We start from the raw sequence: 18,200 nt of genomic DNA, 5'->3' as shown, positions 1-18,200 counted from the left end.
GTCACTGTGGGCCAGAGCTTCACTAATGCCTTGAGCAAGCGTGGATGGCCTGTAAGAAACGCCAGAAGCTCTGATCCGCAGTGGGAGACCCAGAAATCGTCCACTGATCTTCCTGCTGCGGCACACCCAGCCCCTGGAGCCCTGGGGCCTGTGACAAACGACAATCATTATGGAATTTTGCTGCCTTTGATCCGTTACGCCGTTGGTCACGCTCTTAAATAAAACAATACCCCCGCTAGTTGCATCCTTCAATCTTTTTAATGTTGTTACCAATATTTATAAGGACTCATACAAATCGCGCCCCCTAGCGCCATCACTAGTCGCCTAACTCACTAGTCGTCTAACAATACAAAACACCATGGGCTTTGGAGGCGTTGTCCTCCGCTTCTTCAACCTGGCCATCCGGGTCCTGCAATTCCTCGATTCTGCAGTCATACTAGGAATCTACTCCTACTTTCTAGCCAGACTCGCTCAAAATGACCAGCAAATCCCCACGTGGATGAAAGCCGTCGAGGGTCTCTCAGGAGCAGCGACCCTCTATGCCCTCTTGGGATCCCTGTTCACTTGCTGCCTGGGCGGAGTAGCATTTTTTGCGGCTGTGGCTATTCTCCTCGATGTGTGCTTTGTCGGGGCCATGATCGCCATCGCAGTGATGACGCGCGATGGTACAAACCAGTGCTCCGGGACGGTAAGCACTCCACTTGGCACTGGTCGCGACAATGAAGACTCCCCGGCTGGGGTGGGTTATGAGTACGCTTGCATGTTGGAGAAGGTCGTTTTCGCAGTTTCAATCATTGGAGTGTGAGTATTCTCGTTTTCGTCGTGAAAGAAGAACATATGCTAATGCGGAAATAGCTTCTTCTTCCTCATCTCCATCCTCTTCCAGTTCCTTCTCGGCCGTCACCACAGACGCGAGAAGCGCTTCGGTCCTTCGCCCGCCAACGGTTACACCTACGGCACTCAGCGTCGAGGCTTCTGGCGTCGCAACAAGGCTGCCCCCGAGCAGGTTAACGGAGACAACATGCTCCCCGAACACCCTACCCCTCACGATGTCGAGACTGGCCCTGCTGGTGGTGCTGCGCCCGGCGAGAAACAGGGTTGGTTCAATCGTTTTGGTCGCCGAAATGAGCCTGAGCATCTCCCTACAGCCGCTCCGGGCTACGGTAACTCTGCATACACCGGCAACTACTAGGGTGTCGTTCGCTATTCTGATGAACGAATGTACGGATTTCCTCCGCATGAAATGTGCGTACTCAACACCGACTTCTAAAGAAAAAGAAAGAAGAAAATAAAATGTACTGTTGCCCACTGATGACAGCGCGACTTACAATCAAATAACTACCCATAATCTTAATACTTGTTTCCCGCGAGGATACAACGAACCAAAGCGTCTAGTGCGCACCACGAATGAACGAAACGATATACGGCAATACCAACGGGATTGATCTAAGTTAGGAGGGCAATGATTGAGACACTCTTTATTCATATTACGAACCTTTCCCTTCGTTTCTTGTATGCTACTATCACCAGCTTCATATCTGTCTTCAGTGTCGCTGTCCCTACTGCACCTAGTACTAGTTAATCTCAAATTGGATGTCGCTCTTAATATAAGTCTTGCCTTGACGTCTTGTTTTCTCGACAAAAAAGATCCACCCAATCTCTGGAGAACTCTTCGAATCTGAACCATACTCCTGATTAGGGATATTCTCGCATTGCGGGCTACGTCTAGAACAATCTAGGCGCTAATTAGACTGTGATTAGGCACCCATATCCTTCAGCGATAAGTAGCGCGGACAAAGTCCATTGATACCAACTCAGCTGTTCAACGGCTAAAAGCAACTTGGGTAATCCTAGCTGCAGGATGGGAGAAAGGACTGCGATATCGAGTGAGACAAGCTTCAAGTATGATCTTTCAAGGAGAACAGGACGCGTCACCAAGCATTGCTCATCAGTCATCAATGAAGCCTAATGATCAGCGAAGCTTGCTGCTTATCACTTCAAGGAAACGAAAATCATTTATCTCTAAACTTTATGATCGTTAATGATCGGTCGGTCCGAAAGTAGCTCTGGAGCTTAAGGCTAAAAAGCCGACACGATAGTCTAGTCTAGCCGGGCCGCAAGCGAGCCCTAATTGCTCCTAATGCCGTACAGGGCAGCCAAAGTATGACCATGACTATTATCACAAGGCACACCGATATTTGCTTTTCGCCTTTGTTATCAAGTCCCAGCTGTCTCGCCTATGATGTGCAATCATGTCATGACCGTCTCTACTAGACTGACTCACGACTCCACCAGGTTCGGTACGCGCACGCCACCCCTAGCAGCTGCTGGGAAGGTGTTAGATAATCGCATAATTTTCAGACGTATTTAAATCATCTTTCTTTTAGGGAAAAAAAAATAGAATCTCCTGTATCTTGCGCGTACTTACTTCATCAGAGAGGATGGGAAATCTGCAGCCACCGAGTGCACGGCCGCCAGGCGAAAGTTATTTCGCTGCGACCGCGGCGGTTACCGAGCCAGCTGCATCTGTATCGGCATCGGCATCGGCATCCCGCGACCCTGACAGCAGCAACGGCAGCGGCGGTGACTCAACTGCACCACCGACGCCGGGCTGCTCCTCTATCGCCAGCACACCGGGCTTTGCAAGTCCAGTGACAGGAGCACAGACTCCAGATCCATTGCTAGGGAACAAAAAAACGCCCATTTCGCGCATTGCGACTCTCGAGATTAACAATGAGATCGGTCTCCAGCATCGGAGGCTTTCTACGTCTCGTCCGCAGGGGCAGGACGCGCAGGATGCCGCAAATGAGACCGACTCTGAGGCAGCATCTCCCGTGCAAGCACTGAGCAAGCAGGGGATCCCGCCTGAGGTCTCCGGCCTCACGGCCGAGTTGTTCATGGTGGGCGTCTGCTCTATCAGTCTTATGCTGTTTTCGTTTTTCCTGGGTGATATGCTTGCGCCGCAGGAGCCGATCAGGGAGGCCTTGGGCATCTCGAGCTCGCAGCTACCGTGGATTGTAGGAGCCTTCAACACGGCGAATGGGCTGTCTGTTGTTGTTTCAGGTTCTCTGGCGGATCTGGCACCGCCGAAAATGCTTATGGTGAGCGCATATGCGTGGCTGGCGGTGTGGAATGCTGTCGGTGCGTTCTCACTCAACCATGAGCGTTATATCCTCTTCTTTGTCGTGAGGGCTATGCAAGGTCTCGCGATTGGAGTTCTAGTCTCGGGGAGTATGAGTGTGCTGGGACGTCTTTATAATCCAGGAATTCGCAAGAACCGGGTCTTCTCTGCGATCGCAGCAACAGCGCCGCTTGGATACTCGCTTGGTGCCTTGCAAGGGGGTGCGCTGTCCGCGCATCTAGAATGGATCTTTGGCACGAATGCTATTCTTTGCGCTCTTTGCGGCGTCGCGGCTTTTTTCAGCATTCCGTCGCTTCGCCCGGCGGCTGATGTAGCCGGGGCCGAGCCACCAACTCTCCGACAGTTCGACTATATAGGAGCTGCATGCGCGGCTGGAGGCTGTGTTTGCCTTCTTTTCGGGCTAACCCAGGGCCCCGTTGCATCTTGGTCTCCATATACCTACGTCCTCATCATCGTTGGGGTCTTACTGCTCGTCGCCCTCTTCCTCTGGGAAGGAAAGGCCCCACGCCCTCTTATACCGAACCGGCTCTGGAGCACCCCAGGATTCACGGCGTTGATGGCAGCATACTTCTTCGGTTTCGGCTCTTTCTTCGGTGCATGGCAGTTCTATGTCACCCAGTTCTGGCTGCGCATCCAAGGTGCCGCTCCCATAACCGTCGCTTTGTATTTCATCCCCAATGCCCTCGTCGGGATCTTCGCCACCTGGGTTGTCAGCCGCACCTTGCATATCTTCCCAGGCCATTATATCTATACTGCAGCTATGTTCGCCTTCACGATGGGGCCTGTTTTCTTCATCCCTCAGACACCCAACACAAATTACTGGGCGCTCTCTTTCCCCGGTGTTGTGTTGGTCACTTTCGGTCCTGATCTAGCCTTTGCAGCCGCATCAATCTTCATCACGAGTAACGTCTCGAGGTCGTACCAGGGTAGTGCCGCGAGTCTTCTGGTAACCAACCAGAATCTGTCGTCTGCGATTATGACAAGTATCGCCGATGCAATTGGAACGAGAGTCGATCGTGACGCGGCGGGAGGTATAGGGTTGAAGGGGCTCAGGGATATCTGGTGGTTTGCGTTTGCAACGCAGTTGCTTGCGGCGTTCATTGTGTTGATTTGGGTCCGTATTCCGAAGGAGGAGGAAAAAGAGCATGTTCCATGATGCAATCAGGCATTGCTGCACCTTTAGATCAATGACTTGTGAAAAAAAAAAAAAAAAAAAAAAAAGAAATTCCCCTTAACACCCTGAAACTAGACCATCCAATATCGAGACACTACCCACCCAGTGACGAATGACGGTAGTACCGCTGTTTAAATCTGCCGGCGGGTTACAGACCAGTGTAGAGCACTCTCTTCCCAGCTGGTTTACCCTGGAGTCTGTGATGGCGAAGTCGTCCTTGACTGAGTTGTCAGAATGGAATACCCCATCATTCCAAGGCGCCAAGCTCAACATGGTAGCTACTGCTGTAGTCTGGTAGCCCTATATCACATTGCTATGTCAGGGTGAACTTTTAGTCATCAATCTAAAGCAAAGTCGCTGATCTGGCGTTTGTAGTCCGATGTTAGGAGCTTTGGGCAGAGAGTAAGGGGATATCTGGCAATGTTCCACGGTTAGACACAAAAGTTCCTGCAGGTCCCATCTGTCAATGGGATAATAAGCAAAACAAGTGAGTCAATATCTTGGGAGAACTAACACAACAGCCTGCAGCACTGCACCACCATCATGTCCCTCCTGCATCTTCTCTGCCTGTTTATTCCAAAAAAGCCGGGATTAATGTCAATTTGGGTGAAACAGGATTTGTTCTCTGGTGATCGCCGACTGTAGGATGCATAGATTTTCTGGCTTCTTTTTGGAATTTCAGCTGCTCATTGCCCTCCAACCCTTGTCAATATGCTGGCGGACGCACCAAACGCCTGTGTTTTCCTGATTGTGTTTAAAGAGAATCGAAGTGACCAAATAGATCCTGAGAGAAACAATGTCAAATGGTGGGTACACGCCATAGCAGGGAGCCGCCAATGCGAACAATCGACCCAGGGTTTCCAGACAAGCTCTGATGGCGGGAAGTACCTGAACAATAGGCATTTAACAAGCGCACGTCAAAGAAATGACGATAACAATGGGGCTGCAGGGGAAAGCGGAGGAGATGGAGGGGGCGTATTTGATGGAGTGGATCGACGCTATCTGTAGTGAATGATGATTGCAGGTTGAAATTGCAGCTGGAGCGCTGATAAAGCTTCAAGGGGCGTTGAGCTTTTAACTACCACGTGAGTTTCCCCTGCATACTCTGGGATATGGTTAAGAGCTCCCAGCACCTGGCTGCCGCCTGCTTCCTTTCCTCATCCGGCTATGCTGAATTTTGACTGCAGTTGATGCCTAGAGCCGGAGGCGTTTATTGAGATGCAACGCGCAGTGTAGAGCGGCTCGTCGATCTCCTACCATGCGATCTATGCAATGTTAATTGTTCATACACTCTTTGAATGGGCAGCACAGGACAGTTCTCCGGGTGAAGGATAATGTTGTACTTACCTAGGGTCAGGGAACCGTCCCAAAGCACCGCATCAATCTTGACCTTGGACAACTCTAATATGGGCAAGCATAGTTTTTAAAAGCGCTAACAATGTAAGTTACGTAGCAGGTTTAAGACACTGAAGGAGAAATTGATGATTGCATAAGTGTAGAGGTAGCGTCATATGACTACCTTTACATCAAGAGAACATTAAGTGGAATATGCAACTAAGATAAATGGAAACAAGAAACGAACGAAAGAAAAAAAAAGTTTGAATAAGACACCGCAAAGGAAGAACTTGAAGGATAGATAAGAAAGATCGACAGAGTGATAAAGCCTGGAAGCATTACAGGCATAAAAGAGAAGTACATTTAATGTACAGCCACTAGACCAAGACAGCCAAGCCGTAACTGCAGAGGAGCTGCTATTCCAACGTAAGACTTCTGAGATATATCATAGCCCTAGATCCACCTCATATCTCGATTTAGTCAGCACGGTGCATAGCGCCGTGGGTGCAGCGAGTTCCTGGAGCAACGCTGCCCATGTGCACAGGGAAGCCCTGATCGCAAAGCGACCAACTATTGCCGTCTTCGGAGCAGATGATAGTACCGGTGACGCAGGTTGAGTCATCTGGAAGCGAGATTTCAGGGCGGAGAGTTGGGTTCGGCTGGCTGGATGTACCAACAGAGGGCAACAAGGGTAATGCCACTGAAGAGGAAGGGAATGGCACGGCGGTGGTGGAGGAAGTGACGGGCGCATGGGTGAGGCTGGTAGGGCTGGTACTGGCGCTGGTCGAAGATCCGGAGCTTGAAGAGCCGGAACCACTATTGGGAGAGTTGGAGGTGCCGAGGAAAGGAGCAGAACCGGAGCACTTGTAGCCCGTGCCAGAGAGGCTTCCTTCAACGGAAGGCCCAGGCATGGGGAAGTTGACCTCCTCGCCTTCTATAGTGGTGCATTGACCGGGTCCGTTGACGTTGGCGATAAAGAGCGGTGGAAGGCTGCTGAATGCCTGGCTCTTAGACACGGCCGTGAAGCCCTCTTGACGCGCACTACTGCCAACAGTGACTTGGGCGCAGTTCATGTACATCTCGCGGTTTCCGATTTTGTTGAACCAGCTCCAGGCCAGAAGAGCCTCACCGGAAGGGGCGTCTGCGGGAATCGTGAACTTGTAGCTCTTGGTGATGGGGCAGCCGCCGAGCATGGAGTGAATGACTTGGAACGTCTCGCCCTTGTCGTAGGAGAGTGCGATCTGGCATGAGCCGCCGCCGTGCACGGCACTGCCGGAGAGCTCGAGGTCGTAGGTTGAGCCCGGGCTGTAGGTGGCGACGGAGTTGAAGGGGTCGTTGGCATAGCCCTTGCAAGGGTAGTCAGAGCCGGAGGTAGACAAAGGATTGGTGTACGAGTAATCTTTTTCACCGGTGGCTGCCTGGTTGAGAGGGCTGCGGATAGGGTACGGCTTGGACATTTGAATGTGTCCGTAGGCGGACGAGGCCAGCAGGGCGGCAGTCAGAAGGAAGTTCTTCATCTTGATAACGTGTTGAGATTCGAAACGAAGCTGCTTTGTCTGAACGATTGGAAGCACCAGGCTGTGAACTAGAAGCAAGATCTGAGCTAACTGGAGAAGTCAGGTTAGAGGCCCGGGTTGAATCTGAAGTCCTTTATACTGCAGATCCGACTGTGACAATATCTGGTGTGCACTTGAATGTATAACAAAGATGAATAGCCCTAAGGAGTGACAATGTTTAATGGGCTCAATGGACACAGACGGTCTCGGTACAGAGAAGAGGTGTGATAACACTGCTTCTGTATAGTCCAGATCCCCAGAAGAGCAAGAAGATGCCGGTGCCGCGCAGCCGGAGTCGTAGAGAACAGCATCTTAAATAAACAGCCCTGGACCACTGGTATGCTGTAAACCTTCTTCAGCAGGGACGCTGAATGCCATGGCGTGTCCATCTGGGACGGCAGCTCGTTGGCTCTGATCGCCGCGTAAAGAATGTTGGCGTAAACAATGGGCATAACACCGGACCAGGAGAAGCTATTCCATAACACAATGGAATGTCACGAGAGAGCAGGAAGGAGCCTAGAAGCTTTTGTTATTCACAACATTGTTTCAAGTTCTTGAATTGCTCCCTTGTAGACGGGCTGTTAACGGGCACCGCTCTCGTGCAATTGATGTGTCTAGTAGTATTCGAAACAGCCATTGTGAAAACAATAGGATAGACAAAAGTCTGAAATGCAACTGATGCAATTGGAATGTTTTCGAGAGAACGAGCAGAATCTTGTCAGAGGAAACGGAAAACGACAGGTTGGAGTAACACTGGAGGTTCTGTATAGGAGCTTGCTACGATAAGATTAGGCAGAATTAGTCTCATCCTCCACTAACGGGAGAACACGCGCAACGCTAAGCTTCTCGCGTCTTCGCGTTCTACCGCTCAAGCCCTGCTGTACTTTCAACTCACGCAGGGGCAAGGTCTGTCCGACCGAAGTTCAGCCAGTCTTTCCAGTTCGGTCTCTCGCTCATTCTTCTCTGCGTCATCGTCATCGCTCTGCTCCATCACCGATCTCGATCTCGATCGCTTCCCACTCATATGCGCACCACGATGCACTGGGGTCACCACAACTTCGAAACTTTCGTTTGAACACTACTCGAATCTTGTTATTCTAATTACTCTCGTCCATCGCTCAACCGCACTGAATGTTTATACGCTACCTCCCTCAGGAGAGGTTCATCCAGCATGCCGCCTGTTTCCACAGCGCCGTGGAATCCGGCCCAGCCCGGTTTCGCCACACCTCTCCATCGCTGCGGTCATGGATGATGACTCGCGTTACGGTGGCGATCCCGATCGCCGCTACGAGCAGGCCAGATTCTCGCCCTCAATGTCGTACTTATAGCGTGGCAGGTTTCCCATCGCATTCCAAAACAAGCCGATCTGTCTCAAAGCTTGCGACGACAGTCAATTCGCCTTGGACCCGATTCCCAGCTCGGTCACTGGGCCCATCCCGCGCAATGGCAGCAACACCTGCTCCGGATACACCAGTGAAAACGGAAAATGAACAGCTCGAGAGCTCATTAGGTGGGGGCGACTTGGGAGACACGAACGGAAAGCTTGACGTTGCGCCAATTGATCCTGAATCGGACGAGGATGTGCCGGTTGAGGCTGAAGAGCTTCAGGAAGCCCTTTCACGGCCCCCGCCCGTCAATAGCAACTATCTTCCCCTTCCCTGGAAAGGCAGGCTGGGGTATGTGAGTATGCCCTTCAATATTGTATTCGTGCTTCCATCTAATACGAATGTCTTTGTAGGCCTGCCTCAATACCTACCTAAGATACTCGAACCCGCCCGTTTTCTGTTCCCGCACCTGTCGTATAGCCTCTATCCTTGAGAACCGACATCCGCTTTCCGATCCTTCACAGCCGCCGCATGCCACCAAGAACCGGCCGGACCGGTCACAGCCTGCTGACATCGCACGAGGCCAGGCATATGTGGAAGCTCTGGGATTGGCGAATGCTCGCGATCTGCTGAAACTGATACGCTGGAATGATCGGTACGGAATCAAGTTTATGCGTATCAGCAGTGAGATGTTTCCATTTGCCAGCCATAAAGAATATGGATACAAGTTGGCTCCTTTTGCCTCCGAGACGCTTGGCGAAGTCGGGCGTCTTGTCGCTGAGCTTGGCCATAGGGTGACTGTGCACCCCGGCCAGTTCACCCAGCTGGGCTCCCCCCGAAAAGAAGTGCTTGAGAACTCATTTCGCGATTTGGAGTACCATTCGGAGATGCTGCAGCTTCTCAAGCTGCCTGCGCAACAAGACCGCGATGCGGTAATGATCCTGCACATGGGTGGTGTCTTCGGCGACAAGGAGGCGACTTTGGATCGGTTTCGGCAGAACTACCAGAAGCTCTCGCAGGACATCAAGAACCGTTTGGTTCTGGAGAACGACGACGTGAGCTGGTCGGTACATGATTTGCTTCCAATCTGTGAGGAGCTGAATATTCCGCTCGTCCTGGACTATCACCACCACAATATCATCTTCGACTCTTCCCAGCTCCGAGAGGGCACTCTCGACATCATGAACCTTTACGATCGGATCAAGGCTACGTGGACAAGAAAGAATATTACACAGAAAATGCACTATTCCGAGCCTGTCTCTGCCGCCATCACCAACCGTCAACGCCGAAAGCACAGTGATCGCGTCCGGGTTCTTCCTCCCTGTGATCCTACCATGGATCTGATGATTGAAGCCAAGGATAAGGAGCAGGCTGTTTTTGAGCTGATGAGGACGTATAAGCTACCAGGACATGATCTTTTCAATAATATTCTGCCTTATGTGCGCACCGACGAGAATAAGCCGTTCAAACCGCCGCGGAAGTCGAAGAAGAAAAATGGCGACTTTGTCGACCTTGAAGCACAGGTGCCGCCCCCAAAGACTGTTCCCGAAGAGGAAGTCGGCATGGGTGGCCCGGAGCGGAGGGTCTACTGGCCTCCAGGAATGGAAGAATGGTTGAGGCCAAAGAAGATTGTGCGAACCAAAGCTCTAAAGACCCCCAAGTCTAACAAGAAGGCCCCACCACGAGAGCCAGACGGGGAGCTTGATGCTGCCCTGGTCACTCCTAGCACCCCGACCAAAACTACGAAAGCCGCTGAGCGGTCCCCAAGCGTCAAGAAGCGCACCAGCAGAAAGCGCAAAGCATCGTCGCCTGATCCATCGACCCCATCGGCTTCCGACATAGAACTGTCCGATGATGCAAAGCCGCCTCAGTCGCAGGCTAAGAGCGATGGAGTCCGTCGAAGTCGACGGACGAAGACAGTAAACTATGCAGAAGACAGCGAGTCAGTCTGAGTGTATATCTGACGCAACACCCTACTATATATGTACCATATTGTTCACATAACCCGGCATGGATATAGAAGCAGAAACTCACTTTATTTTGTCAACCAATGCCTTTTCACGCCCATAGTTGGTTCAACCAACGGTGTCAATACCTAGCCAACGGACAACAACCATTCGCACAGATGCGCATTTCGGGGCCTTGCGTGCAAACCCCTCACGAGACTTGACCAGTTCATTTCACGCGTCAACATCAAACACGATTATATTAAACCAGCTTCGGGACTGAAGTCTTGCGCGATTCTATGCTAGCGTTACGCTAGACCCGGCCGTACAGACGTTTGATCTGCTCCTGCAAGCATCCTATCTTGCCATGGATACTCTCCCCATGGAATTAACCAGAGCTCAGTTATATTCTACATTACACGACGAGATTGATGAGGATGCTTCTCACACAGCATCAACATTACCTCCGCTTTTCGTTATTTCCAACGGCAACTGGTGCTAACTATGGATAACATGAAAGTTTCAAACTCACTGCCATCACTGTTCGTTCTGGATGGTTGTCTGTCTAGAAGTGAAGAAGCGCAGAGACGCCCTAAAGCCATTCACGGCAGCAAAGGGCCAATGCCAGATTCTTCTTGAAACTTCAATTTTAAGGCTTATCGCTCAACCTCCACACGGTCGGCTCGGGGATTATTTCATGGAGCCGCTCCTGGGCGTGCAAAGGTTGTTCAGAGAGAGCCATTGGATTATCCGTCGACAAGGTCGGACAACTCCAGGAATCTCCCTCCTTTCCCAAGACGTACTTTCAATCGTTGGATGGAGGCTTATGACACCGCAATCGCACTGCCCTGCTTCGCAAAGGAGATGGAGAAAACTGAGTTGTTGGAGAGAAGGGTCAGGGAAGTTGGCTAGTGATAAAACAAGGACGAGTGACCGAGCATCTATCAGCATATATGATAGCGAGATAGTCCATTTCAGAAAAGTAAAATGCATACGGTGATCCTTGAAGTAACCTTTAATGATACTCGGAAAATGCTATACAGGGCCAATCACGTATTGAGGGATGCCCTCCTTGGCTAAGGACGATGAAGGTGTGCGAAAATTATATATAATCTCGTAGCAAACGCGCTACCTAGAAAGGCGGAGGAACCGAAACATCACTCAACATCAGCCCCTGTGCCTTCCCCACACTTTATCAGAACCAGCCTGGACAGCTCAGCTAGAAGGTTTGCTCCCCAAGTCGTTTATTACAGCGGCACAGATAATTGAAACGCTGCGACATCGTCGTCTCCGAGCAGGTCTCGTTGAAAGGCATTCTTGGTTTGTCGCCGCCTCAGCCGTTGTTGCCTCGAGCTTGTCTGCGCTGAGCAAACATCAACTCAATCACGCTAACCAAGGCCTGGAAACACAGACTCCTCGACTATCCCTCTTAGTTGATTATCCTACGTCGGTATTCTCTAAAGTTCCTCGAACCTGGCTCCAAAATCATTCCTACGTCGCTGGCGTCCGCCGCCTAATTCCGTGAGGTGGCCAGTGCCGCACCAACCTTTCCCTCACCCTCGTCGCTTCCCAAGCCAGAAACCTAGAGGCAAATTCTCACAACTTTTCCGTCTCATCTTCGGACCCTACGCTGGCCGCCGTGCACACCTCCGGCTCTGGAATTTCCGTCACGAGATTATCCCCGCCTTTCGACACCGGGCGCAAGCGAGAGTATATCGAGCGCTCGTCCAGCGACAGGCGAGGCTTGCAAAGCGGTCGCGGGAAGGAAAACTAGGTCTTACAGAGCTATTCCGACGGAGACGGCGGCGCCGGGGAGTGAGCGGGCTTATCGGGGGCCTGCTGGTGCCTTCTGAAAAAGCAGCGCACGCGGCGGGGAAAGCGGAAGCGCCTGGAGCGGGCAAGAGAGCTGTCTCGATGTCAGAATACGGATCGTCTTCATCGTCAACATGGAGTAGCGGCTATGGCTTTGGTAACGGGCGCGAGCGGGGTGCGCGGCGGAAGAAAGTCTTTGAGTATTTAAAGGCAGCGAATGAGTTACGGCAGTCATACGCGGCATCGTGGACGGCTCAGCGGAATGCGTCGCGCGACTTGGGTGACGAGTATATGAACACGCCTGGTGCGTTTCCGGATGTTGAGATTGCGCGGTCTGGCGATGAGGAGATGGTTATTTTCCCGAGCTATGCGAGGCGGCTAGATCGAGATAGGATTGCGGCGCAGATGATGTCGCAACGTGAATCTCTGGATTCAATTGATGAATACCGGGGGTATGATGGAACGCGGGAACGCGAAGATGAGTGGGAGACGTTCGATGACGAGAATGCTGTGGTTGCGGTAGACGTTCGGGGCTGGGTATACGCGCCTTATCGTGGACCGATGACGAGGAAGCAGCGGTTGGTCGTCGCCCTGGCTCGAAAACTGAGCGGCGTACCTGCACCGATAAATAACGAGACTGGTCTCGATGGGACGAATCAGGAAGATGATCGCATACCGCGTATAACGGAGGAAAGAGAGGAGGAGCTTGTTGATTCCGAGGCTCAGTTCATCATCAAGACGGCCGACAAACAGAATGAAATGAACCTGAAAGCCGCTTCGGAGGGACTTGAAGAAGAGCCTGCTGGCCGCTTACCGCAACGAACCCCAACAAATGCGTCGGTCCAGTCCTCCGGCCAACTAAGCAAGGATGAACTTTTGATCGCGAACGGTCACTTAGTGGAGCGCATCAAACCCTTCTTATCGAATCCAATGGCTGGGATGGCGGTGACTGTCTTTTTCTTCAATGATGAAAACAGCCAGTCGAAGAATATTATGACCAATGATTCAGGCCATTTTTCGGTTCGAGCGTCGCTGTCCTTTGTTCCCACACACGTGCGCGTGCTTGCATCGGAGGACCTCTCCGCTGTGAAGAACGTCGAAATCATTGAACCTACAGGCGTCAGTATGATCAGTGACATTGACGACACAGTAAAGCATTCAGCCATTGCGAGTGGAGCGAAGGAGATGTGCCGAAATATATTCGCCCGCGAGCTGTCGGATTTGACCATTGAGGGCGTCACTGACTGGTATAATGCAATGGCCAAAGCGGGTGTGCAAATACACTACGTCTCAAGCTCCCCATGGCAACTATATCCGCTGTTAGATCGCTTCTTCAAGATGGTTGGCTTGCCGCCTGGGTCTTTCCATCTGAAGCAGTATAGTGGCCTCTTCCAGGGTATATTTGAACCTACTCTGGAGCGGAAGAAAGGAAATCTAGAAAGAATCCTGCAAGACTTTCCTGACCGGAAGTTTATTCTAGTTGGTGACAGTGGGGAGTCTGATCTCGAAGTGTATACTGACCTCGCGTTGACGAATCCGGGTAGGATTATTGGTATATTCATACGTGACGTGACTACGCCGGAGCGGACGACGTTCTTTGAGAAGTCCGTCAACCATCTGGAAAACACACCATCCCGCACCAACAGCACCCCTGAGCTGACTGACCACTCTGATTTGGCCCCAAATCGGCCTACATTACCGCCACGGCCACCGCGTATCTCCTCAGATCCAGCTCCATGGGCTAGCCCCGCTGGGAGCCAAGACTTGATCGACTTGTCGGATTCGTCCGACAAGCCCATGAACACAAGAACTCCCCCTGCTATACCATCTAAGCCCTCTGCCCTCCGTTCGGTAACAAACACCGCTGACCTGGCGGACAAGCCATCAAGGGAGGCATTTACGCGGAAGCCCGCACCGCCTCTACCGAGGCGCAGCGCGGGTAATTCTGACTCTATATCAGCTGGTGAAACTGCATCCACGCGCTCATCTTCAGCAGATAAGAGCGACTCTAGCATTGAGAATCGTGGGGCATCACAAACCAACAACCGGGTTGCCCAGTTGCCGGACTTTGGTGGTGATGGAGCGGGTATCTCGAAACCGGCACCGCCTCCTCCACCTCCTCGTCGGTCCGTTACAAGAGCATCAGCAAATAGCCCCTCTCAAGTGGCCATTAACACCAATCGTCCTGTACCAGAACGGCCACTGCGCTTTGTTGCCTCGTCATCACAGCTATCCCAGTCATCTTCTCCAAGTCGTCAGAATGCATATCCAGGCGCGCCCAGCATGCTGCGCTCTCCAGCGTCAAACGCCTCCCTTGGCAGAAGCAGCACCAGCAGTTCTGACACTGTTACGCCCTCGCGATCATCAACATCGAACTTTTCAGCCCCGCCGCGCGCTCCTTTACCTAACAAGCGGGAGGAACTTTGGCGGAGACGCTGGGAACGGGCTAGTGAAATCCTTGCTGATAAAGGGGTGGTCTTGGGTAGTTGGCGCGTGGGGAAGGATGCACAGGATGTTTGTCTTTGGCTTGTGAGGGAAGCGCTAAAGGTATCTTCTGATTCTGGGAAGAAGGAAGTCACCCAAAAGAGGGAGACGGAGAGCAAGTGGAGTTCATGATACAGATAGTCTGCATAGGCTGGGTTATGTTAGACCTCGATAGAGTTATCATGCAGGTGTATATATGTCAACAATTGTATGTTTCCTCGGATCGTATCTCTGTAAATAGAAAACCATAAGCCAGTTCTATCTGTGTGCGCTTATGCATTTATGCATTGAACCCTAAATCCTAGGCCAAGCCATGAACGGGTGACCACCAGCGTTCTCTACAAATGGGCCTGACAGATAATGGACGGTATGGCAAGCATGCTGACCTTCCAATTACCCCAGGTCTCGCGTCTGACAGGTTACGCTGCCATAGTCAAAGCTCATTCTTTCTGCCTCTCCCTCCTGGTAAAGGCCAACTCCAACTTCCCAAAGTACATGACGAAATTATCCTTCGCGTCAGCCAGAAACTGTTTCCCGTCCTCGCCTGGCGCAAACTTCACGTCGAACTCCATGATCAGCTGTGCGAGTGTGACGCGGAGGTTCATGAGTGCTAGGGGTCGGCCGATACAGTTGAAGTGACCTACGCTCAAACAGTTGATGCCTGCAGTCTAGCTCGACTAGGAAATGGAGTGGAGATTGATTTTAAGAATGAAAGGGCAAGATTCAAGAGCTTACCAAGACTAAATGGCGCAAAGGCGCCCTTGTGTCTGACCAGTTCTGGCTTGCTATACCAGCGCTCAGGGATGAAGTCTTCGGGGTGGTCGTAGGCTATCTCGGCTGGGATAATGTCAGTTGATATCCACTTTGTCAAATTAAAAAAATCTGTTGAAAAAGAAATATTAAACAGAACAATAATAATGTAAAAACCACTTACACCGTCCAATGGTGTATAACGGGCAGACCACATGCATGTCCCCCGGTATATACGTGCCATCGACGACAACCCCCTCTGGCGGGGTTTTCCGCTGCAACGAGGACGGAACAGCAGGGTAGAGGCGGAGTGCTTCGTTGATGACGCCGTTGAGATGGTCTAGTTGAGCAATCTTCGAGTGCAGGAATTCTGTCTTTTTGGGGTTGTCGTTCCCGAGGTGGTGTGGTTCAAGCTCGTCGCGGAGCTTGGTGATATGCTCGGGGTGTTGGACGAGCTCGTAGAAGATGGCCGAGAGGGTTCCGGCTGTGGTGTCACTGGTACTAGTTAGAGTTCGTTTTCAACGAGATGATATTGGGTATACTGAAGCAGTATACCTCCCTGCAATGACGATCAGCCGGGAGTCGCCGTATAGTAGGTTCTTCTCCTCAATCGTGAGATCTTCCACGTTTCTGTCCTTTAGCGGAACGAATAACGAGGAGCTGATGTCGGGGATTTCGGGGTCATTCTATACAGGTCAGTGGGCTCTCTTCTCATCAGTAATCGGGAATATTGGCAGACAGACCTTGAACCTGTCCAGCAGCCTCTCCCCACAGAACTCCAAGAACCTCCAAAAGTCCATTGAGGCCCCAGGAATTCTAATCATCAGGACAAACGCCCAAGCCGGCAAATTCAGTCCCACGAAGTTCTGCGTTGCCATAAGCAGCCTCATTGCCCAGTGCTCCTCGCCCCTCTCAAGAGCCTCAAACCCCCGGCCGAAGGATAGATCTCCCATCACGTCAAAGGAGTATAAGTTGAACCACTTCGTCACATCAACGGGCTCCTTCCTACTGGACATTTCGGAGAGTCTATCAAGCAGTTTCTCGCGGTATTTTCTGATCCTCACCTCATAGCCCCGCAAGAGCCGATCGCTGAATGCGCCGCTCCAAACCCGGCGGCGAGCATGATGCTCTTCGGGATCACGCATGAGCTGCAGCGCAGTTGCCGGTGCAGAAAGCTCGTAATTCGCCCCTTTTATACAGCGCGAGTGGGTGCCGTAGATGGGCCCCAGGGCGTCGGGGTGGGCTATTGATAGATCTGAAGAGCCGATACGCACGAAGGGGCCGTACTTTCGATGATAATGCAGTAGGGTGAGGTGCATATTATTGCTCTTTAGTTGAGTAGAGGTCCAGACTGTCGAGATGCGGGCAGGGAAAGGCCCTGGAAACCGGTTCAGAGGGTGGAGGAGGAGGCGGTACACTAGGAGGCTGGTATAGATACCGAAGAGGTAGGCAGATAGCAGCTTGAGGACGGTCGATAGTGCGACTCTCCAGGGGGCTCCCTGGACGTAGGAGAGCATGACAGTTGCTGTAGACATAGCTGTGAGGAGGAGTTTGAGGTAAAAGAATCCGTAGAGGTGGTGCTCTCCTTGCTTGAAATAGGCGATGTGCGAGATGACGCCAGCCAGCACGACGGCTGCGTTTAATGAGAGCGCCATATCGACGACCATCTCTACCGACGGATAGCTATTAAGTTGCTTAGGAAGAATGAGGTCTCGGGTGCTGCACTGTTCGTAAGCCGTGCGTGTTTATACACCGTTCTGCACCTCGGCTAGGACCCCCCGGGGCGAACAAGTCTGTGAGTCTGCGTCGGCAGGGCTCGCGTACAGATGAATGGGTTGATCAACAAACCCCACCTGGATAGCCGCATCAGATGGCAGGATCGCCCCGCTCGGATGGCTCTCTGACGTTCGTTCACGCTAATGATTGAGGTAGATGAACCGAGACCTCGGCGGAATGAGCGCATGCGAGAGATAAGACCCTCCTGACCAGACAGTGTCCATGCAGTCACCCAGCATGGGCTGTTCTCTAGTAGAGATGATTCGCCATTTCCTCAGCATTATAAATTCTCCTTACGTGAGTGGGCTCCCGGTAGAGATGGAGAGGGGAAAGTACTGGAGCTCTCGCAATGTTACATTGTTACACTGCATGTGCCGCCAATCCATTCCTGACCCATGGCTTATGTTAGGCCTGTGCGTCTTGGCTACATAAGTGCTACAGGGCCTCACCCCTCAACCTCTTTGTTCTTAAGGATAAGAGGTAGGCGTGGTATAGGCTCTCAGCTTTGGTAGAGGACCGCATGACCAGATGTTGTCTAGGTCCAAGAGGGAGAGCTTTTAGGTCAATCTGATCTGAGCGTGCGTTATCTTGAGTAATCTTGACATTAATTGGGACATCAAACATGGAATGTCTGGTTTGGGCTGTTATTGATAGATAGAAGGATATCACCGTCTAGCCCTAACTGGGGCCGGTGTGCCCGGTAATTGCGGGCCCCAGCTCTCCCAAGTGTACTGTACTACAGTCTCTAACCCAGGGCTTCGGCCCGCCGCCCGACGGCAAAACCCTAATCGGCTGGTTCTACCGAAATAGATATCACCCCTTCAATGAGTGCCATTCTGCTCAGCGCCTGGAAAATGGGGACTAACCAGCCGGAAAGGAATGTCGGCTCACGAACAAATT

General features: G+C 51.8%; 6 protein-coding genes across 6 annotated transcripts, besides 1 other annotated feature; 4 read left to right on the top strand and 2 right to left on the bottom strand.

The window, feature by feature from the left end:
- Window positions 1-18,200: part of a sequence feature (contig 1.7 1..773302(-1)) that runs on past both edges of the window.
- ANIA_00600 (uncharacterized protein) lies at window positions 271-1,192 on the top strand (the record flags this gene model as incomplete). The annotated part of the gene is made up of 2 exons (XM_653112.2): window positions 271-801; window positions 856-1,192. Exons 1-2 carry the CDS (start codon window positions 359-361, stop codon window positions 1,190-1,192), a joined length of 780 nt encoding a protein of 259 aa, XP_658204.1. The 5' UTR covers window positions 271-358.
- Window positions 2,243-4,298, top strand: ANIA_00601 (uncharacterized protein; the record flags this gene model as incomplete). The annotated part of the gene is made up of 2 exons (XM_653113.1): window positions 2,243-2,300; window positions 2,437-4,298. 2 exons carry the CDS (start codon window positions 2,243-2,245, stop codon window positions 4,296-4,298), a joined length of 1,920 nt encoding a protein of 639 aa, XP_658205.1.
- On the bottom strand, window positions 5,721-7,449 carry ANIA_00602 (putative extracellular protein). Its single transcript, XM_653114.2, has one exon. The coding sequence runs from the start codon at window positions 7,166-7,168 to the stop codon at window positions 6,128-6,130; it is 1,041 nt and encodes a 346-aa protein (XP_658206.1). The 5' UTR covers window positions 7,169-7,449; the 3' UTR covers window positions 5,721-6,127.
- On the top strand, window positions 8,651-10,484 carry ANIA_00604 (UV-endonuclease UVE-1; the record flags this gene model as incomplete). Its single annotated transcript, XM_653116.1, has 2 exons — window positions 8,651-8,887; window positions 8,946-10,484. The coding sequence occupies 2 exons, from the start codon at window positions 8,651-8,653 to the stop codon at window positions 10,482-10,484; spliced, it is 1,776 nt and encodes a 591-aa protein (XP_658208.1).
- ANIA_00605 (phosphatidate phosphatase App1 family protein) lies at window positions 11,542-14,906 on the top strand (the record flags this gene model as incomplete). Its single annotated transcript, XM_653117.1, has 3 exons — window positions 11,542-11,569; window positions 11,615-11,798; window positions 11,942-14,906. 3 exons carry the CDS (start codon window positions 11,542-11,544, stop codon window positions 14,904-14,906), a joined length of 3,177 nt encoding a protein of 1,058 aa, XP_658209.1.
- On the bottom strand, window positions 15,215-17,179 carry ANIA_00606 (protein CYP5076A1; the record flags this gene model as incomplete). The annotated part of the gene is made up of 5 exons (XM_653118.1): window positions 15,215-15,414; window positions 15,510-15,611; window positions 15,709-16,025; window positions 16,080-16,210; window positions 16,268-17,179. The coding sequence occupies 5 exons, from the start codon at window positions 17,177-17,179 to the stop codon at window positions 15,215-15,217; spliced, it is 1,662 nt and encodes a 553-aa protein (XP_658210.1).

The sequence above is a fragment of the Aspergillus nidulans genome, chromosome VIII, assembly GCF_000011425.1.
Source record: "Aspergillus nidulans FGSC A4 chromosome VIII".
Classification (NCBI taxonomy): Eukaryota; Fungi; Ascomycota; class Eurotiomycetes; order Eurotiales; family Aspergillaceae; genus Aspergillus; species Aspergillus nidulans.
Note: the sequence above shows the minus strand (reverse complement) of the source record. Positions and strands in the feature narration are given on the sequence as shown.